Raw genomic sequence first — 23,511 nt, forward strand, 5'->3', positions numbered from 1 at the left:
ATTTCTTCTGGATTTTGCTTGTTTGTCATGTTGACGGTCTTTGAAAAGGTAGCTGAGAAGAGTTTCTCCTGTTTTTCTTTGATTGTATGACAGTTTACGTCGACGTTGAAAGGTTTTCTTGATTTCCAAGTTGGATTTCGTAATTCTTGACCGTCTTAGGTAAGGCGGGAAAATGCACTGATCTCTTGGGCGGTTAGTGCTTTCTCACGTGACTTTGTCAGTGCACATGATGACGAGGCAGAATCACGTGATTTTACTCCTATGAGGGAGACACGATGGCTTAATGGCTAGTGCGCTGGACTCCGGGTCAAGAGGTCTGGGTTCGAAACCTGGCCAGGTCATTGTGTAGTGTTCTTGGTTTGTCGGTCGGGATTAAGAAATAATAGTAAAATAATAAAGTAAGATGAGATCGTAGCTCTTCTGAGTCACTATGACTTGAGGTGGCGAAAGTCATCTGTGTGTGCTTATGTCATTACTTTATGGAAGATATTCTTCTATTGTTGCTACGGTCGAAAATATTTTTTTGAAAAGTAAATCAATAGTTTTCTGAATTCAAAATCATTCCCATACATCTTAATTTTTAGTTCAGTATGTCCTACATTTGTAAGGATGCTTCAAGGAATGGCAGCAAAATCCACAGTGGTCCCTGTCCTGCTTCCTGGCCCTGCTCCTCCCCCTCAGTGACCTGCAGGCGGAAGTAACTGGAATGGTTGAGACGAATGTCCTTGATAATCAACTGCAAACAGGACAAGTGGAGATGCCCACTTTTGTAGGTGCGGTAAAAGACAGTTGTGGCGTTGATGTTACACTCGAGGAAGCTGAACAGCAACAAGAAACCATTTCCAGGGAAGGTGAACAAATTGGTAAACACGAGATCGCTAAGGTGTTTTGTGATCGTGGTAGCCAGACAAGACTACGTTAACAATCTATCTCTAAGGGCGCAGAAAGTTTGAATTCACATTTCTAATTCAAAGTGAGTAGAAAACGAGAGCAAAAGTGTTAAACTAATTTTACAAAGCTATTGTTCATTGAGCTGAGCTACGCTGACAGTCTCCTTCATAGGGGAAAGCAGTTCAAAACTTTAGCATGGAGGCTACGCATACTCTTTTCTGGGAACTGGGAAGTAACGCCGAGGAAGACTTTTTTGTTGATTGATGTACGTCTTCGCTAAACATTTTTTGGGGCTCATGTCATATTAATTAATGTTCGCCTCTCCTTTTCAAATTTTCGTTATCAACGCATATATGCCACCGTCGAAGGCTTCTTTACAAAACGATTTAATTAATTAATGTGGTAGAGTATCTCTGTCTAATCCGAAGAGCTAATGATAATTCTATCACTCCAAAAGACGTAAACCCCTTAACTCCCAAGATCTGATTGTTAATTCTCCTCTCTCGCTGCTACACATTTCCTTTTAACGAGCTGTTCAATCATTTGATTTATGCATAGGGTATTTCATTTTCGTCAAACGCTTAAACGTTAATTCATATGATCAAATTTCTTTCAAACAAAGAACGCAAATCAAGAAGAAAACGGCTTTGTATGGAACATGAACTCGATAGACTGGAAAAACGTAAAATAATAAAAAAAAAATGTAGAAATAATAAAAATGAAGTATAGCTGATCAGATCGTATGAAAGTGAGAGAATAATGTTATGTGAAGCGCTCGAGAAGTATTTTAGTATTGTTAGGGTATGTTTATACGAAGTATGCTGAGTTTTTGGGAGATTTCTGCTCCAAGCGCAGTTTATTAAGTATATTTTGGTTGCTTTTTGCCTCGCACCAGCTGCAGGCATTGTAATCAACAACGCATGAATAAATGGGTTTAGTCTCTAAGGAAATTGTGGTGCTGCGTCAGTGAGGGGTACATCAAGACGATTTGGTTCTATAATCCAACTGCACAAGGTAGAGTTCAAATAACGCGAAAATATGTATATAGCGCATGTGTACAGTTGGTTATTGTGTACTGTAAAAAAACCTGTTTAACCGGTCGGCTACGCACGCTGCGCTTCTCTATCAACTTTGCTTTTCCCGCCTTCTGAGAAATGAGCAGAAAGACTTAGCGGAAAAGAAAAGCAGTTGGATCATAAATAACCTAGTAGACTATTCATTGGTTTGTAGTATTGCCTTGTACTTTCACTCCTTGTTTGAATTTGACGATCCTATGGGGAAGTCAAAATACGGCACAACTCATAAAAATACTCAGGTTTGCCACCGCCAGATAAAGAAAATCCGAAAAAATCACCATGAATCTTATTTCGCGAGATGATCATCTCGCAGCTGGAGCTTGGGCTGCTTGTGGTGTGAGTTCAGATAAAGTAAGTTTTTTCTTTCTCTCAAGGTGAAGTAACGCGATATTTTCGTCCGTTTGAAAGTCATGCTCTTTTTCTGTTACAAAAATGAAAACATTAAGTACACAAAGTGTCCCATCTCGACCCACCCATGCTACGCATACCAATGTTCCTATAAATGATGCCATGGATCAGGGGGCTGTGCACAAAGAATAACATTAACCAGAAATCTTGGGCTCAGATGATAAGTGTGGTGGTTTGTGGCCTTCGCGAGAGCCTCGTTGATTAAGGTCGAGATTTATCGGGACATGAAAGGTTCGCATTTCATTTTTTGTATTATTTTTAAGTCAAACGTGTTTTTACGGCTCCTTGACGCACAAAGAACACGCCTAACATCTCACGTTCCATCATGTACCATAAAAACAACGTGCAAAGTCCATTAGAACATACCCAATCATCGCACTACGTGAACATTTGGCAATTTTTCACGTGCTTGAATTGTATTCCATCAACCAAATTCGCATCTACGCGCGCCCGTGAATTGTTCACTATCTATGACTCATTTTCTCGGGAAAGTTCACAATGAGTCATTAACTTTTGGTTTTCCAGAGAATGTCACGCTTTGGTAAAAACATCATTATGGTCGTGAAACAAAAAGTGAGTCATTTGCATCCTGTCACGGTCGAGTGAACATCTTTGGTGGCAGCGAGAAATTTTTAACGCTCGCCATCCCCAGCTCGAAGCGTTGCTTCTAAGTTATCGCGAGCTAAATTTAAGAGGAAAAAATCAAATACTCTTACGTCGTGAGATCACTAAGAAAAGAGTACCCTCTCGACACCGTTCTTGTTATAATTCACCTTCTGAAGACCTCATCAAAATATCTTCGGTCTTGCAAAATTTTACAAATTTAACAGGTTCTTAAGGACGAATTCAACGCTCCGTCGTTGACGAAACGTCGTTTTAAGGTAAGCTCTGAAATAATTAATTAAACCAAGTGGTTTTTCTCACCCACTCGCAGTGTTCCATCAGTAACATTGCCAGTTTGTATCAACAAAGAAAAACTTTGTACATTGTAAAATATAGACAATCCGGTATGAGGCGTGGTGTCTTGGTTTCACGTGGGTCTTTCAGCAAAGTTAACTGGCAACAACACACTTGGCCATATGATCGCAGACAAGAGGAAGTTATGAAAATTTTCTCGATCGAAAGTGCTGTGTCCCTGCTTACTCTATTTTTTTAGAAGAGTATTTAGTGAGAACTAAGAAAACTCAGTGTTTCGAGATAATGTGAAGCCTTTTTCCTTTTTATTTTGATTATAAACTACCGTCTACGTGTTACATCCTGTTCGCATTATAGAAATTGAAAGAGGAAGCAGTTGTCATAAACACATGTTTCGAGGGGAAGATGTAAAACACTCCTTGCTTATTAAATGATACAAAACTTGGCAGGTATTTTCAGGCAGAGAAAAATTTAAGGCGACAAATCAAAATACGAATTCTTTAACACATTATTTGACTTCTTTTGAAAAAATTTAGGTTATATTAAGAACACAGCGTAACTGAATATTTATCAGCATACCTTTGGAAAATGAAAATAAGCTGAAATCCAGTTCGCACGTACATTTTGGAATAAATGATCGTCTTCTTTGTTTTGTTTTTGTCCTACATAAATTAACAAGTGAATCACATGCTCCTCGTTCTTATTCGTCATAACTCGAGTCGAAAATTTTACGAAAATTTGAAATGAGATTGCCTGATTGTATTTCTTTGTTCCACATAAAATCATGAGTGCACCACGTGCTACTTGTTCGAGTTTTTCATTGAAGGCATTTTGGCTGGCGTATCTATTAGTTTAGTTTGCAATGACAGAAGGAAATAGTCCAATATGAAAGAAAGAAAACATTACTATTAATCCGAGTCATTTCGTTAGTGCCATACCTCCTGACTGTGGTGTACTCAAAGTTCTACGGAGCATGCCCGAAGGTGTTAGGTTGAAAAAACAACATGGCGCGATCGGTAAGAAGTAAAGATCTTGTAGATTATTATTGCTTCGAAAGACAACAGGAAATATAAACCCGGGATAAAATTGTATCAAGTGGAAAGACTTGTCAGCAAGCGGAAATCGTCGGACAAAGTTTCGCATATTATCATGATAATTGTGCAGAGTTGCAAACAATGGACAGCTGATTTTATGACGAGCGTATTTGCGTGTACACCATAATAAATCACATTTGAATTACCTACCATAAAATACCTTGCTAAATTTCCAAAGTGGCTACCAAAACAACGAAAAAGAAGTGCGGATGCGGCGAGCGTTTTCTATATTTTTCGCCTTGTTATGACATCCCTGGTGAAAATCTTTGAAGGATCTTTAACGTTCCTACACGATCTTTATGAGAACCTTTAAAGATCTTCAAAATTCTTCTTAAGATCTTCCAGGATCTTTCATTTTCTTGCTAAGATCTTCAAGGATCTTTCATTTTCTTGTTAAGATCTTCAAGGATCTTTCATTTTCTTGCCAGGATCTTCAAGGATCTTCAAAGTTCTTGCCAATTTTGCCAAATTATACTTCGCTCCACCATGTGTCATTTCCTTGTAAACAATTTGCATTTAATCACGTATTCTAACCGCAATATCCAACCCCACTGGAAAAAATTTACACTAAATGCTACTGATAGTGAACTTTTCACGCAATTATCCCACGTTTTAACTTTTTCTACGAATAAACTCAGCTTTTAACTACCTTGGACTTGATCCAATTGCGTGTTTATTCCTTGTGAACAACCTGCATTTTATCAGGAATTTCACACACAGAAGGCAAAGGCCAGACAGGCAACAACCAATCAAGGAGCCCTCTCTCAGATGTTATCCTTTTCTCTCGGGAACTGTATCTTCGTTTGGTCGAGATCGCAATATACCTTTGGTTAGAGTCTATTGGAGATACAACAGAGTTTCAGTTTGCTTTTCGTGGTAAAATTACATGGAATTATATTTTTCAGGCATCTAACTGTAGACGAATAATTTGAATTTTCTCTCTGGCAGAGGAACGGCAGTAAGCGCGGTCTCTTTCGCAACTATTATTTGGTCTCATCACGCTACGCGCTCTCTCTCCGTCGGGGAATAGATGGCGTTGTGTGACGAGAGCAAACAACTGCTGCGAAGGAGAAAACAGTAAGCGTGGCACCGATCCATTTCATTTTTGCTCGGAAGTATTTCGACAGTAGAGAAAATAGACCACAAGATACCTGTGTGAGTTCAGATAAATTACGTTTTTTCTCTCTTTCTCTTAAGGTGAAGTAATGCAACATTTTCGTTTTTTATAAAGTTATGCTCTTTTTCTGTTACAAAAATGAAAACACTTGGTACACAAGGTGTCCCATCTCATCCCACCCGGTCAAAAAAAATAACTCTTGCATGCTACGCATGCCTATGTTTTTACTTGGAAGCTAGAAAATTCACAATACACTAGTTTAGTGCAAGTGACATTAGTACATGACCATTACCTTGCTTTCTTGAGCTGAACTGGGAAATATTGGCTCTATGGCATTTCTATACTGCTGCAACCATGGGCCAATATTCCCTAGTAGAGACTTGTGCTCGAATGGTCAGTAAGAGGTTAGTAATGGCTTTGGAAAAAATCTACACGGTACATGCATCTCAGGCTATTTTTAATTCCAGAACAATTGATTTCCTTGTTCCTCTACATTTCTTGAATTTTTTTCTACGTGAAGACAGCCAGCAAGGATTTTATGATATTTGAAAAACAACCAGTCTAGATTATCAGGATAATTAAAGTTAGCATCAAAGACAAATCAATTCTGTGCACAAAACAATGTAAACATGAAATAATTGCAAAAACAATTAGTTTAATATACATATACTGGTAAACCACAAACATCAGCACCTGTACCAAATTGAAATCCATATCAACATACATCAGCAAGCATTGGTGTATATATTTCATTTTTTTCCTGTCATAAGTGTCCAGTTGAATTAACTGCCAGCTGCACAAATATGGTGTCGGTTCAACTGGAGGAAATTGAATAAAAAACTTACATATTTTGTAAGTTTTGACCAGTAATCCCTATTTAAAAATCAGATAAGAAAATCTTACTTTGGTTTTGTAAAAGTTGTTTCCTATTAGAAGGGATTCACCATAAACTCTCTCCTCTTGTGGAGACATGGTGGCCTTATGATTAGTGAGGTGGAGTCAGGGTCGAGAGGTCTGCATTTGTAACCTGGCCTGTGCTGGACTCAGGGTCAAGAAGTCTGGGTTCCAGTCAATGTGTTGTGTTCTTGTGCAGAACACTTTACTCTTACAGTACCCCTCTCCACCCAGGAGTATAAATGGGTACTAGAAATTAGTCAGGGGAACCTGATGAAATGACAAGAGGGAAGAGGGAGGGGGGGGGGGGGTAACCATGGGGTGGACTGTCATCATGTCTAGGGAGGAGTAATAATACCTAGTCGCTTCATGTGAGGAATCCAGGACTATGAGCTCAGGGCCTGGATGGGCCACTCTTAAATACAGACTTTACCTAACTACAGCCTCTGATTTAAATAACTTCAATTGCTGCTGTTACAAATTATATGAACTTGCAACATACGATGATGATTTTTGCCCAATTTATCTCAGTCAATTAGGACTGTCTTTTGTAAATCTTGAAATTTTCAAAAATCCAGACAGAGATGGAGTTTCAAAAAAATTTTCAAAAATCGATCCAGACAGAGACGGAGTTTTCTATACTAATGTCTGAACACTTTGTAGGCTTCCTGCCATCTGGTGGGATGCGTAATTAAGTACAGTGGTAAAGGGCCCTTCCATAGTAGTTACAAGACGCTGACAAAACTTTTTCTCTCCACCGAAAATCACATCAAAATTTGTCCTTGCGAAATTTCAAGTGTGCTGCACGTATCAGCACCCCCCGGGGATCCCCTATATATAAGAGGCGAGGATGCGAGTCCGTGTGGGAGTGGGAACAACTGATATTTACCCCTATAAATTACCAATTTAAACACAAAAAAAATTGAAAAATCTCAAAAATAAGAACTTCTTTATCGATGTGCTCTAGAGGCTCAAGTCAGATCATTAAAATCGTTCCAGTGCTTATTAAATGCTTATTTCAGGTATTTTATTGAGCGAAAAACACCCTAAAAGGTACCAGCTAAGTCTCTGGCAGTCCACTAAAGTTGGAGACACCATAAAAGGTACCAGATTACTGATTTTGACCCCTGAAAGGTACGACAAGCATCCTCACCCATTTTTGCCAACTACGAGCTGTCAGTCTCACCTCGTAAAATTCACGTAAACTGGTTATTTACTTATAAAAACTTTAGGCGCTAATCTGTCAGATTTTTATGCGGAAAAAATCTGTCCTGCCTCGAGGCAGGACGGCTGTACGTTTTGTTTTGTTTTGTGCGTCTTGACATAATTTGATAGGGATTATAATAACTGTACGTCTGCATTTGTTAACAGACTATTCAAGTCCAGAACTCGATGTGTGCACTTCTAGTGCATTAAGTATTCTTTTGTAACATAGCCAAAGATCTTGCGATGTCTACTGTTCAAGCCTTTTTCTCTTTTCAAAGAGGCATCAGAATTATTTTCATGTCAAATTTGCAGTAAACTGCTTGCGTGTCATCCTTTGTTTTCAAGGTGTCCGACCAGGTATGACTGAAAATGGCTCCTCGCTTTGATAGGAATCCTTTTGTTGTTGCTTCTTACTTCCTGAAATTATCACTTGAAATTCGCTCGGTAATGTAAAAAAAAAAAAACAACAACAACAACGCGAGTAATACAGATATATCCAAATTCTTTTATCACATGAGAAAGTTGCAGGACTTGATAGCATCTTAGGGACGGACCATTAGATTTTTGATGCAGGGGGAGGGGGGTATTGGGGTGTTGGGCAATAACCCCCGAAAAAATCGAGCACAGGCTTAATGGAAGAAAACAAATCGTGCAATTGGCAAATGACCCCCCCCCCCCTCCCCTACCCACATCAAAAATCTAATGGTCCGTCAATAAGGTACCTTTTACGTTTTTCCAAAATGGGTTTCATTTCCGAATGAAATTAATTTCATGCCGCGTTCACATGGAAGATAATTTTGATTATAAAAACAAGTATTTACGTCCCTTTTCTATGCTTTCTTCGCTCCTACAGAGGATTCATACAGATATGAGTGTCGTGCCGCGTTTACTTTACACAGGTACAAAAGGTCGTCCAGAATAAGTGTTTCGTTCTGGAATGAAAACCTCAATAAACTCATTCAGAAATGACTCGTTTCGAATAATTTTACTCTGGTATCATGTGGCAACCGGGATGAACTCGTTTATGAACAAAACTCATTCCGATATCATGTGAAAGGCCCCAAAGAGTTTTTATTCCCAGAGCATCATGCTTTGCTTTCCTGCCAGAACACTATAAATTTCAATAGCGTTGAAGCAACAACCCGCTTTGAACTGCTACGCTGCCACTGAAACAACGATTAGTGACCACAAAAGTGACATATTGTAATATTGTCAATTTAACATAAACAAAAATCTTCACACAGGGTAAATATTTATTTAATTTGTGTTGGTATCAATTATTGCGTGACTAGCTTCTGATATAACTGGAATAGGGGAAAACACAACGTAAAACCTGGGCTCTCGGCAAAAAGTAATACCCAAGCGTAATATAATGACCAAAACAGCTTATTGGTCTTATAAAATCATAAATAAACTAGGTTAGAGTGTTATGTTAGAATTTTTTTACAAATTGTAGTGATTTATGCCTCGATATGCCAATAAAAGGTGGCGACAAGTAGGCACACCATGTATATTTCATAGTTGCTAGCAAGTAAATTTTGCCGGACTTTGAGTTCGTCTCACGATAGAACAACACAATTACACAAGAAAGTTTTTACATTAATTTTATAACCATCCTTTTGTCTTTTAAAAGCTAGAAGCTCAGTAGATTCTCTCATATTGGTCATTGTTAAAACTGTCTTTGTTTTGATGCTACTTTTCGACATAGAAAAAGTATGTCGGACAAAAATATTCACCAAAAAATAAATAATTTTTTGCCAGCCTCAATAATGTCAAGGGATTAAGTTTAGATGATACAACAAAGGATTATGCCGATAGAAATGCCGGAGGTCAAGTAAATTCGTTACATGAGGTCACACAACTCGGTTAATATTCAGAGTGAAAATTTGCATATTTGAGCGGTCGAACGAAAAAAATCATTTCTCAGAAACTAAAATATATTTTTAAAAAAACTGCACCACCATTATTAGGACATATTGGGCTACAAAATATGAAAGTAGGATAGAAAACGAATTTGGACGACTTGCCGCTGTTTGTCGGATGCATGTTGACATTAGCTCTTAGTTGGCTTCTGATTTTGTGTCTATGTATCCCTCCCATTCTCAGAAGGGAAAAAATATTTATTTTGCAACTGGGTAATATGTTGAGCTGATGTTTAAACCATTTTCAATCACCTTTTTTTCAGGCCAGGATGACTTAAAAGAAGAACTTTTTAAGAAGCATCAGTCTTGTTGCAGTTGCTATGGCTACAGGAAGAAGTTCAATTAAAGTTCCATGTGAAAATGAAGACTTACCTGACAAAGAAAATGCACCAGATTTTGACGAGGACACTTTACGAGGTGAGCTAGGTTCAACTTCGGCTTCAGTTATTGTTAGAACAATTTCTATTCGATCAGTTTCAAGAATGCAAGCAGATGTGGAAAAGGACATTTACAGTGTATGACCACTTTAAAGGATATTTGGCCAGTCATGACTCTCTTGTATGATTACAATATGCTGTTCATTGAGAAGATCTATGACACAGAAACTTTTGCTATTTTCTTTTCTAACAGTTCAAAGCAATAACACAAAGTTATAATAAGTTAAGACTTTATTTGATCATCATACAACATCCATTGTGTAAGTTTGCATCATAGTTACCATCATCATCATCACCATCATCATCACCATCATCTTTCAATTTTAATGAAACATAATCACTTTGAAACCTTCAACATTCCCTCCCTTCTCCTCGAGCAACCCACAGGCATTTGATCGTCATCCAAGCCAAAGAGGGTGGGGGGGGGGAGGGGGTTTTAACCCTGCCTGGCTGGCGTTAGGGAATTTGAATAAAAACTGTCACATCTAATTTTCAGTAGAGTACAAGTGTTAATTATCATTGAATATGGAGGTGTTTAAGGTAGATGGTGTACTTTCACTTACAAATGGCTCAGAAGAAATAAGGCTTCAAGGTCTAGGTTTTAAAGCTTGGTCAATTAGTTTTTAAAACTTGATCAATTAGTTGAAAGTGAAATTGCTAATTATTTCGCCTTTTACATAAGATTGTGTGGGGCATTTGAACATTTTATTAATTTTGCCCAGGGAATAGGAATTTTAGGAATCTCCAGGGGTTTGCCTCGAATTGAGTGGTGCTTATAATTCTCATCATTATTCTTACCCATGTTGTCACCTACATTGTTAGCATCATCATAACTATTGAAAATCTGCAGATTTGAAATCTCCAGATCTTGGCAGCTCTGACTATACACGAATAATTATTAACTACGATCACAGACTTTGACACCCATTTATTAATTTTTTTCGAATTATTTTATTTTTTCTTTGCAGCCACAGCTGATGTTTATAGGAATGAGGGTAATGAGGCCTTCATGAAAGGAGATTTCATCAATGCTATTCATTTTTACACCAAAGGAATTAAAATGAACTGCAATGACAAAGAACTGAAGGCTAAACTGCACAACAACAGGGCAATTGCACATTCTAAACTTGGTAAGATGATGAGAGCTTTAATATGCTTTTTTTTTCTATTTTGAAGCTATTGAGTTGTCTGTAGTAGTTTTCTGAACAAGGTGATGATTTTTAATGCATTCCCGGAAAAATTTACATCTTATCTTGGCCTCTCAAATATACAAAGAAGTAACCTCTTACCCCAGATATCAACGAGCAAGTTTTTCCCAAAATTATAGTAATGGTAGTTGGTTTGCAACATGTATGGTTAATCAGAGATATTTATTTCAATAACAGGAAATCACCAGGACTCACTAAGGGATGCAGAAGCAGCTATTGAGTTAAATCCAACTTTCCTTAAGGCAATTGTGAGAGGTTAGATATGTTAGCTGTACTATAATAATAATAAAAAAAAAGAACTCAACACTCTAAGGTTAAATGAGGTTAAATGGAGTGCAATCTTGTCTCAATTGACTTTAATTAAGAGGTCAAGACCCCCCTGATGTACATTTGAATCCAGCTCTTGACTACTACGCCTTTACTTCCATTAATCATGATGAGAATATTATTTTGAACGGGATGAAGAACTCAATGCGGAATGCAAAGCAAAATTTCAGCATGAATATTTTAGTTCCTTAAGTTCAATGAGTCACAGGTGTCAGATATGTTGAGAGCGTGTCCACGAGAGCACCAGTCAGTCGTGCTACATACCATCTCACCGATTTCAATGAAACTTTGCCAGTTTAAAGGGTTTACCCCAAAACTCAAAAAGACAAACTGGTTTCTGTTTTGGTTTTTTTCTGAGGGAAGATAGACCACCCCCTAGTTTTTTTCTTAGTTTTCACCAAGAAAATCGCTTCAAATAGGTAAAATGTATATGAAGCTCTCATTGCGATGGTATTTAACCAATTACTTTGAGGATTTGCACACATATTTTTACATCCTTTGTTAAGGTCTGCTGCAAGCATCAGTCAGTTTGATTGACGGCTTGTCAATCAACAGAGGCAAATATACGACTGTGTTTTTAGACTTTTCGATTCACCCAAATATTTGACAACTTTGAGGTCAAATATCTCCCGTTGCCAGAAAGCTACAACACTAATCTTAATTACCCTTTATAACCCATTATTTCATCTCTGAAAGTCATCAAAAAAATCTTTGGGCACTACCGTATTTTTGTCTTGGATGCCTTTTAAAATCTGCGACTGTGACAAGTTTCTCTTAACTACACCTGTCACGCACTTCTTGCTCTAGGCGGTCACTTGACGAAATAAACCTACATTTTTTAGTTCTTTATACAAGACGGTTGTTCAAGAAAGGTGAAAAATGTGAAAAACTTTCGAGATTTCTTGTAGGAACGGAATTCCACGTTTAGAGAGATGCATGTAGACGAAAAATCAATGGGAAAATCGTAGCGTTTCTTTCTTCAGTCGTTTATTACTTTGAAGATTTGCTAAAATCAGCAGATATGGCTTTTGTACGGCACAAAACATTCATTAGTCTATAATTTGATTGTTTATCATCATCATTGCTCATTTTAGGATATTTTAAAGCCACATGCTGCGTGTTGGTTGATATTACTACATGTTCCAGTGTACTACAACTTCGGCTTTTACAGACGAAAAATTCTGCGCTTTCGCTCGAGAGCAAATATCAATAGTTCTTTCGGACTAAAAACTGTGATTCTATCCCGAAAATAAAATTCAATAGTGTGGTCGTTGTCACTTACCGCCATCGAACATTTCCATGCAGAACTCCGCTAAGCTAACATCTGTTGTGTGACCCGAAGACTCTCCGTAGGAATTATTCAAGCGCGTTGTTCATGCTGTCTGCTAGATAACAATTTCAGAATAATCTGCAGCTCACTATGATTATTTGCCTGCTTCGTTTGTAAAATATCTGCATATTTTTTTCAAGCATTCTATTACTACATATAAATCCACATCTCTCTAGATCGAATGTTGCCGGGTTTGACTTGTAAAATTTTAAAATAAGAATGAGCCAGCAGTAATTTGACGAGTAGGCTTCCTGCAAATCTCCCTTGATGAAATCCTAAGACATAGCCAGTTGTTTTCGTGAGCAAAGACAATAAATATGAAAGAAAAGTGAGATGCAAATGTCTTTTTTTTTTAGCTTAATAGCAGCTGTACCCTCTCCTGCAGTCTTCGTCTAAATTTTGCAAGGTCCCTCCTTATCTTCTGCCTTGTTCGTTCAGTTTCGAATTCTGAAGCTAGATCATTGGCATCGGCCAACCGGCTGAAGTATCGAGCGATTTGCTGCTGTATCAACCGGTCAGTCTTAGACAACATTTCTGGCTGGTGTCGTCTCTTAAACTCCCTCGATATTTGGGAAATCACACTGGAGGCGGTTGCCTTACTAGTTTCCTCCCTTGCCCAGCACACGTCTAAGAGATAATTCTCTGCTTTCTGAGAAAAGGTGGCTGTTTTTTGTGTTTTCCAAAGAGCCCATCCAAAGTCCACTTGGCTAGTTAAGGATTGTTCGTCAGAATTTTTACCTGAGGTCCGACCTTGAACGTAGCCATCCCCTATAGAATGGCAAGCCGGTCTTAGTCCATTTCCTCTTGATCTTATCATAGGCGGAATTTTTTTGTCGGCTTCACTGTGTTTGTCTTTGTCAGGGTACATTTGGATGGCTGCCAATGACTGAAACGTCTTGATACATCCTTCTTCCATATCTCGCTTTCTTGTTCCGTCTATGACGGATTGGGTATAGCTCTCGCGATGACCCGCGTTCAGAAATCTGTGCACGTTGCTGATAACCACCCGCTTCTACGATTAGTTTGCTGAAGGTTTCTAATGTGATGAGCCTAGTGAGACCCTGAGGTGCTTCAAACCGTGCCAGTTGGTCTGCGCTATAAACTTGTCGCAGTTCTTAAGTCAGAGGGAGGATCGCCCACCTCTATTTATGTGAGCGCCTCTACAGTATCTGCGTATCCCTAGCAATCATATGATATAAAGTTCATCTCAGTCACAAATCACCAGCTTGGAAAACTGATGTTCAGATAGGCGCTCTTCTTGCCCTTCTTCCTTATTCATTGCCGACTCTAAGGTAGCAGCTACAGTACGCGTTCTATTTAGGTTTACAGTCACCTTGCCGCCACCAGGAAGACTCGCCACCAGCTTAGATTTCTTCTGCCATCTGGGGATTCATCTCTCTCCCACTTTATGTCTCAGATTTTTATGAGGAGGATACTGGCATTTACGAACCTGAAGGTCTGAATCTCACACCAAGTTGTGCACGATATTTGAGGTACATCGTGAAATCGCGGCCTTCGTAATCTCCAAATAAGCCAATACGCGCTAGAATAAGCTCCATCTCGGACGAAACGCATGTTTGGGATACACCGACGTCTCTCAAATGTTTTTTTTAAGCTGTATACCCACGAATTTAGAGGTATGAGCTGTTGCCGTCCCTGTCCAGCGCGAGAAAAATAAAATTTGGTTCTACAGTTAGTTGCAAATGAACAAGACAACTGCACCATCTTGACTTTATCAATTCGAGTGTTAGATTGAATTGAGGGCTTTTTAGACACTCGATTTCTTATATGGCAGCACTATGAAGACGTAATACAACTGATACACCTACACTACATAGGATTAACAATGACTGTTGCGGTGTTGCGAGAAGGAGGAAAATATTACCGGAAGTGTAAACTCTTTTTAAAAAGAGTTTCAGAGACGTTTCAGAGATGTCTATCTTTGATTGGCTGTCACAAAAAAATGACCCCCACTTAAATTTACTTGGAAAAATGAACTTACCAACTCCTTGTTGAAAAAATTGGAATTCATTTGACCGATACGCCGGCTTTTTCCTCGGGCTGCTATAAAACAGTTCATAAATTGACTAATGAATAAAATGTTTTGAAATACCGTTCGGAATTTGCCTTTTTTTTCTGCGTGCAAATCACGGGTAGACAAAGTTTTTAAAACATTTGACTAGAATTTCATGGAGTTCACCTCGATAATTTTCGTCGGCCAGAGTCAAGACGCGCCAAGGTAAGCGACATCGCCCCCCAGTAAAATAATTTTCCAAAGAATAAACGTGGCAAGCGTGAGGAAACGCACACTTTTTTTATCATTGTGATCAAAGCCCAATGATGTACCTAAACTGGTACTTACGGTATCAAACCATTAATTATGACAGGATGAGCTTAATTTTTCTGTCGAGGTTGACGTGATTTCACATTAAAAGCGTTTTTGACGGAACAAACTAGTAAGCATCGCTGCACGAACTGAGAAAGTAAAAACTTGTATTTATCTCCCACGCGTTTCGTCTGACAATAGTAGACTTCATCAAGGATTTTTCAAGTAGGGTAAATAAGCTTTCTCATATACAAATAGTAAATAAGTTGTCTCTTTGCTATTGAAGCCAATGGATAGAATTCGCCAGGTGCGCCTAAGGTGTTATACATGCGTGACATTTTCCGGACGTTACATGTACGAGTACGTGATCCGTTTGAGGGTCACAGATTTAGGGTAAATATTTCACCCCTCAACATCACGCAATGTCTCTAGTTTATAGAGGTCTTAGAACGTTTCATTATACGGAGTTGCCTTCTGCGGGTAGAAGGCTACAAGCGAGTTTCTCAGGCGTAATTGCCTTCGATTTCTCAATTGATGTTGTCGCAAACACAGTTTTTGGGAGTCACGAGACAAAAAAAACTTATCGGGACCTAGTTTCATGTTCTAATGGAGATAAATAGCAAATAGAAACACATTTTCTTGAGAAATAAAGTCACAAATGACGGGGGTCTCTGAAACAAATAGTGATAGAAAAGGATTTCAGTTCTGGTCAATATTGACTTTTCATGGCCTACTTCCAAATCTGAGGGAACGCACTGAGGGAATAAAAAAACATAAATGTGTGATAATGCAAGCAAGAGAATGAAAATCCAAATGAAGAAAAAGGAGAAAACATGGGAACCCGTGTTGCAGCGTGCAGATATCTTTCGAGCCAGACCTACACACCTAAGCCCGACACCAGCCAGAGAAACTCGAAAGAGTCCTGTATATGAACTAGCTCGCACGTGCTCGCAGGAAAGGCCATGACAATCAGCGAAAATAATAGCAAATGCAAATGATATTTGCAGTCAAAAAACAGGAAAATAAGATAACAGAAGGATTAAGAACTTTCTAGAAGTGTCTTCTTGAAAAGAAAAGATGAACAATTTTTACTTCTCATGAAAAGTCACGCAGTAACCCTACAAATACTATTTCTATACGTGGAATTTCTTGATGGTGGAAAGTGGAAAAAACATTTTCCAGTCTTATTTTCTGGAAACATGGCGTAGTTAATGAATTTATGGGGCTATTGATATTTCCTATCAAATAAGGGGGGCAGAGTTTCCCGTCATTCGCGGTATGGAAAAGCCGAAGTTGTTACCCTCGGGAACTTGTACGTCAACAAGCAGGCGACATGTGACTTTAAAATCTCCTCTACTGTTACAGTTTCCTTATTGTAAACTGTGCGATAATGATAATAGACGATCAAAGTATAGGCTAATGAATGTTTTGTTCTGTACAAGAGCCCTATGTCCTGATTTTAGCAAATCTTCAAAGTAATAAACGACTGAAGAAGGAAACGCAACGATTTTCCCATTGATTTTTCGTCAACATGCATCTCTCTAAACGTGAAATTTTCCATTCCCACAAAAAATCTCGAAGGTTTTAAACATTTTTCACCTTTCTTGATCAATCATCTTGTATAAAGAGCTAAAAAATGTAGGTTTATTTTGTCAAGTGACCGCCTGGAGAAAGAAGTGTGTGACAGGTGTGGTTAAGAGAAACTTGTCACAGTCGCAGATTTTAAAAGGTATCCAAGACAAAAATACGGTAGTGCCCAAAGATTTTTTTAATGATTTTCAGAGATGAAATGATGGGTTATAAAGAGTAATTAAGATTAGTGTTGTAGCTTTCTGGCAACGGGAGATATTTGACCTCAAAGTTGTAAAATATTTAGATGAATCGAAAAGTATAAAAATACTGTCGTATATTTGCCTCTGTTGATTGACAAGCCGTCAATCGAACTGACTGATACTCGCGGCGGCCATTTACTAAGGATGTAAAAATATGTGTGCAAATCCTCAAAGTAATTGGTTAAATACCATCGCATTGAGAGCTTCATACATTTTACCTATTTGAAGCGATTTCATTGGTGAAAACCAAGAAAAACCGGGGGGTGGTTTATCTCCCCACGGAAAAAACCAAAACAGAAACCAGTCTGTTTTTTTGAGTTTTGGGGTAGAGCCTTTAAACTGACAAAGTTTCATTGAAATCGGTGAGATGGCATGTAGCACGACTGTCCGGTGCTCTCGTGGACACGCTCTTAAGTCACTATCTAGTTGTTTTAGAAAGAAGGATCAGGACTTACCTAACTCTTAGTGTTTTTGTGGGAGTTGTTGATCCTAATTTAAGTGTTCTTAGAAGTTTCAGTTGTCTGTAAAGCTAAATAAATCTAACTGAAACCTAATAGGGCCTGTTTATTCTTTTCCGTTTAGTTTTGTTTTGTTTTGTCTTTTTTTTTTCTTCTGGTCTGTAATGATTTCAATGGTTTCAGGTTCTTTTCTCAGAATTGAGCTACAGTAATAGTATGCTTCTTTGTGTTGTTGCCTACAGGAGCCACTGCTTGTGTTGAATTAAAGAGATTTGAAGAAGCAATCACTTGGTGTGATAAGGGACTAGCTGTATCCTATGAAGGAATCTTTCATTTTTAACCGTGGGTATAAAAAAAAAGTTTCCATAATTTGATGTTTTAAGGGAGAAAATACAAAGAAGGGTATTAATTATGATGGAAACTTATCAGTTCATATACTTTAAGTGTGTGTGATTAAAAACATAGGAGAAGTTATTACCTCATGACTTATTAATGAAATTACTCCTTTTAGCCAATTTGACTTAGTTCTACTATCCATGCCAATAACTGGTACATTAGTTTATATAACCCTTTAATTTCCCAGAACAAATTTGTAATTATCCTTACTGTCAACCATACAATTCTTGTAATGTTAGTACAGAGAATTCAGTATCGCATCAACTAACTATTTTCAAATTGATATATCTTTTTTTACTCTCAACACTTATCTGATTGATATTGTATTGCTATTGTAAGGAGAAATTCTCTTTTGGTCACTCACGGGAGTTAAAGGGTTAGAAGACTAATATTAATCCAGTTTTACATAGTACTTGGGTAGATGATCTCTCTAAAACAAGCCAGAACTAAAAGCTCGGTAATGTTTACATATTTTATGCAAATTTTCTTGCCTTCGACCTTTTTCCACTACTTAGAGACTCGGAAACTTTCGTCCTGCTTTCCTATGGACAAATAAAAATTTTAAAGACATGTGTTTGTGTTGTAGACTCATTTCTTCCACTGCTGTAAAATAATTGTCTGATGTTAAAGCTATATTAATTTAAAAATTGAGCAAGTGCTGCTCAGTTTTTGGAAACTAAGGATTAAATCTAGATATTTCGCGTTAAATTTTGAGGCTGTAGACAGAAAAAACATTTTTTGAAGTGTAGATTTACTTCACAACTGACTTTAAGACTGTATGTTGATAAATCATCTACCTTTCATGCAAAGCCCTCCTAATGGGTAATTTTATAGTCGTGTACTTAGTTGCCAAGCCTTAGTTTGGAGTGAGGCTGAAGGTGACCTTGTTGTGATAGAGACCAGTATCTAGAAACGATAATAACAAAGTAGTTTGCATTTAAAAAGCAGCAATGTTTTTATCATAACAAGGTCAGCCTTTATCATCCCTCTTGTTCAGAGGCTTGGGAACCAAGCACGCAAATGTTAAAATGGACTATTACATATCAATATGATCAGAAACATAATCTTTTTTGTTTTTCCACATTTAACCCTTAACATAAAAAAAGATTGACAAAAACAATAGGATCTTGTTGTCATTAAGACTTCAGTCTGTCAGAGAAGTGGGAGATAAGTCCATGGAGGAAAAAGATCCTATTAGTCATGACCACGTTAGCGCAAGTTCAGGTGATATCAAGAAAGTCATAGACTTCTATAATTGGGGAGAAGAAGCCATAGAGTACCTAAACCTATATCTTAAAAAAGCTAAAGAAGTAGGAGACAAACATGGGGAGGGTCGTGCTTATGGCAATCTTGGCAATGCTTATCACCGTCTGGGTGATTTCAAAAAAGCCATAGAGTACCACAACCTACATCTTAAAATAGCTAAAGAAGTAGGAGACAAGCATGGGGAGGGTAGTGCTTATGGCAATCTTGGCAATGCTTATGACAGTCTGGGTGATTTCAAAAAAGCCATAGAGTACCACAACCTAGATCTTAAAATAGCTAAAGAAGTAGGAGACAAGCATGGGGAGGGTGGTGCTTATGGCAATCTTGGCAATGCTTATCAGAGTCTGGGTGATTTCAAAAAAGCCATAGAGTACCACAACCTACATCTTAAAATAGCCAAAGAAGTAGGAGACAAGCATGGGGAGGGTAGTGCTTATGGCAATCTTGGCAATGCTTATTCTAGTCTGGGCGATTTCAAAAAAGCCATAGAGTACCACAACCTACATCTTAAAATAGCTAAAGAAGTAGGAGACAAGCATGGGGAGGGTGGTGCTTATGGCAATCTTGGCAATGCTTATTCTAGTCTGGGTGATTTCAAAAAAGCCATAGAGTACCACAACCTACATCTTAAAATAGCTAAAGAAGTAGGAGACAAGCATGGGGAGGGTGGTGCTTATGGCAATCTTGGCAATGCTTATCACCGTCTGGGTGATTTCAAAAAAGCCATAGAGTACCACAACCTAGATCTTAAAATAGCTAAAGAAGTAGGAGACAAGCATGGGGAAGGTGGTGCTTATGGCAATCTTGGCAATGCTTATTCTAGTCTGGGTGATTTCAAAAAAGCCATAGAGTACCACAACCTAGATCTTAAAATAGCTAAAGAAGTAGGAGACAAGCATGGGGAAGGTGGTGCTTATGGCAATCTTGGCAATGCTTATTCTAGTCTGGGTGATTTCAAAAAAGCCATAGAGTACCACAACCTACATCTTAAAATAGCTAAAGGAGTAGGAGACAAGCATGGGGAGGGTCGTGCTTATGGCAATCTTGGCAATGCTTATCACAGTCTGAGTGATTTTAAAAAAGCCATAGAGTACCACAACCTACATCTTAAAATAGCTAAAGAAGTAGGAGACAAGCATGGGGAGGGTCCTGCTTATGGCAATCTTGGCAATGCTTATCGCCGTCTGGGTGATTTAAAAAAAGCCATAGAATACCATAACCTAAATCTTAAAATAGCTAAAGAAGTAGGAGACAAATCCTTGGAGGCAATGGCCTACTGTTCATTAGGATGCGTTTCTGTGGACTGCCAAAAGCCGTTGAACATTACCAAGCTAGCATAAACTTATTCAATTCCTTGAGAGTACTTCTTAAATCTAAAGATGAGTGGAAAGTTAATTTTCGAAATCAGCATCAAATGGCGTATACGGGTTTGTGGAGAGTTCTCGTAGAACAAGGTAATGTAGATGAAGCCTTATTTGTTGCTGAGAAAGGACGAGCTCAAGCTCTAACCGACCTCATGGAATCCAGTTTTCGTGGTGGAACAAGTCACCACAAGGGAGAAGATGAAGATTGCGCAGTTTTAAAAAACGTTCCATCAAACACTGTCTTTCAGGCAGTGGACGAAGCTAACGTCAATCTTTGGGTTGTGTCCGAAGGAAAACAAGTTCAGTTAAGACAAAGTAAACTCAAAGGTTTTGTTTCAGAGAATAGTGGATCTAGCCAGTCGTTTGAGTCGTACATGCTCGGTGTCTATACACAACTTGGTGTTCGTTCTAATGTGAGATGCGAGAATCGATCTTTAGATGCTTTGAGGGAGGGCCGTTCAAAAGTGGATGAGAAAACCAAAGAAGCCAACCCTCAACCTCACTTCCAACAAGACGGATGCTTGAGCAGTTTGTATGATATCGTTATGAAGCCGGTGGCTGACTTGATTCAAGGGGATGAGCTTCTCATTATTCCTGATGGACCCCTGTGGATCGCTCCTTACGCTGCATTGAAGGATGGTAATTCTAAATATCTGTGTGAATCGTTCACAATCCGAGTCGCTCCATCGTTAGCAAGTCTTAGACTCATTGCCGATTGCCCAGATGATTATCACAAAAGCAGTGATGCGTTACTTGTAGGAGATCCGTGGGTATCCGAGGTTACTAACAGCGAGGGAGAGAAAGTCCTCGAGCAGCTTCCGTGTGCTAAAGAAGAAGTAGAAATGATCGGAGAAATTCTGAATATTACGCCAATCACTGGCAGAAAAGCCACGAAACGTGAGGTGTTGAAAAGACTCAGTTCCGTTTCCTTAGTTCACTTTGCGGCACACGGATGTATGGAAACTGGCGAAATTGCTCTTACACCTGACCCAGACCGAATATCTTCTGTGCCTACCAAGAAAGAGGATTACATTTTAACGATTCGAGATGTGTTGAATGTTCAACTTCGCGCTAAACTTGTTGTGCTCAGTTGCTGCCACAGTGGTCGGGGCGAGATCAAGGCTGAAGGTGTGGTTGGCATTGCGCGCGCTTTTATTGGGGCTGGTGCTCGGTCTGTTGTGGTGTCCCTGTGGGCGATTGATGACGAGGCTACTCTCGAGTTCATGAAATGCTTTTATCAACACCTTGCAGAAGGTAAATCTACAAGCAAGTCACTGAACCTGGCCATGAAAAGCCTCAGAGAATCAGATGAGTTCCACGACATCAAATACTGGGCGCCCTTTTTGCTGATTGGAGATGACCTCAAGTTTGACCTGATGGCAAAGGAAAGAGAAAATTTGAATAGAAAATCAAATAAATGAGAAAATTTAATTTTTCATCTCAAAAGAATGAAGTAGGAACTTGGAAGGTTTAAATGTTTCTCTATTTTAAACAATTTTTGGTTATTTTTCTTTACTTTTTACTTTTTTGTTAAATGGAACTTGAGATGTGCAACTTTACTATGGTGAAGAAATAAACCAGTCTATTTCATTATATTTTGATCAGTGGAATTGTCATTTTTTGTTACTTTAACAAATTTAAATGCTTGCGAAGAGAACGAAATGCAACAAGGCCTCTGTTATGAACGAGGTTTCCATTTCCACCAACATGTCACTCAGCTCTGTTCCTGTATTACAATCAGTTGTATGGAAAATAATTTAAAGGTTATTTCTTTTACCCAACCAGGGGCTTTTCCACCAGATTTTAATTACCTTTATGCTCTAAGCTTTTGATAAGCAAAGAAACAATTCGTCATTTGCAAAAGTTGGCGAATTTTATTTCCAAAACTTTGATTGAACATGTATGTGAATTGAATATGTGAATTCATCTTAGACCGTTTTCTACATCATAAATTACTTTGTTACAATTTACCTTCATCTTTACAAAAAAATTGATTATCATTTTCAACTCAATCCATTTTAATGCGATCTAGTTCTGTCAGTGCCAAGATTGCCATTCTAAGCTTAATTTGAAGAAGTAAACATCAGAGATGATGTTATTAAATTTACTAACCATATGTTAGAGACATTACACCTACTTTTAGGGGTGTAGCCAGCCTCTAGTCCCGTAGGCCCGGCCTACAATTGTTTTCTGCCCGCTTGACTTTTACTAAAAGATAATATGACTCTTGCAAATGTTGAAACAAAAACTGAAATTTGTGAGGGTAGAAGCTTACATTTAGTCAAAAAGCTGGCTACAACCCTGTTTTCAATCAAACGAGTCTGGCCAATTTTTGTCCGTTTTACCAAACACTTCTCCGTTCGTTTTAAAGAACGACGACGGAGAGGCTAAAAATTGTCCATGTAATCTAAACTAGGAAAGAGGGACGCAGAGTTCACTATAAATTAAAGTTTCCATAGGTGTGACTTTTATTGTATGTGACATGGAATTTGTTGTTTCTAGTATGACAATATTTACGCTCATAAACGAGAGAAGCAGTTAACGTAAGCCATGTAGTCCTCAATGGGAATTATTTTGGTGAAAAGGCTCATTAATTAATGCAAACCTAATGCGTAGTTGAAAACGTTCAGGGCTTCAGGATAAAACTTCTAATTGTTGAAAATCACCTCTTGAAATTTTTTCATCGCTTTAAATTTATCTCAGCATGATTTGAGGATGTCTGATAATATGCGTGGTTGAATATAATGTAACTAGGATTTTAAAGACATTCTAGGACAGTTTCAACTAAACATGGTTTGTATAATGTCAGTGTATTTCGTGTGAAGTGTTTTGATGCTATTTTTTTTAAAGTTGAAGATGACTGTTCATTCATCTTAGTTTACATTAATTAACTCATGAACTCCCAAGTTCTGAAGAAAAATAAGATAAGAATGTGTTTCTCTTTGCTGCCGCTTGTTCCGAGAATTCGATGTAACATTATGTTTCTAGTAAAAGATTATCCTCCAGTTTGGATTTTCTCTAACTGTTATTGACTCCATGTTTTT

General features: G+C 38.2%; 1 protein-coding gene and 1 pseudogene across 1 annotated transcript; both read left to right on the top strand.

The window, feature by feature from the left end:
* The window catches only part of LOC136280859 (melatonin receptor type 1A-like), a 34,785-nt pseudogene that overhangs the window by 2,844 nt on the left and 8,430 nt on the right, over positions 1-23,511 (top strand).
* LOC136281125 (tetratricopeptide repeat protein 28-like) lies at positions 9,844-22,280 on the top strand. The gene is made up of 2 exons (XM_066167330.1): positions 9,844-10,038; positions 20,716-22,280. The coding sequence occupies exons 1-2, from the start codon at positions 9,844-9,846 to the stop codon at positions 21,886-21,888; spliced, it is 1,368 nt and encodes a 455-aa protein (XP_066023427.1). The 3' UTR covers positions 21,889-22,280.

Source organism: Pocillopora verrucosa, chromosome 5 (genome assembly GCF_036669915.1).
Source record: "Pocillopora verrucosa isolate sample1 chromosome 5, ASM3666991v2, whole genome shotgun sequence".
NCBI lineage: Eukaryota > Metazoa > Cnidaria > Anthozoa > Scleractinia > Pocilloporidae > Pocillopora > Pocillopora verrucosa.

Coding starts and splice junctions, on each gene's coding strand:
- LOC136281125 (XM_066167330.1), top strand. CDS start 9,844: ATGGCTACAGGAAGAAGTTCAATTAAAGTTCCATGTGAAAATGAAGAC. Junction 10,039..20,715: donor TGGAAAAGGACATTTACAGT/GTATGACCACTT, acceptor ACTGTCTTTCAG/GCAGTGGACGAAGCTAACGT.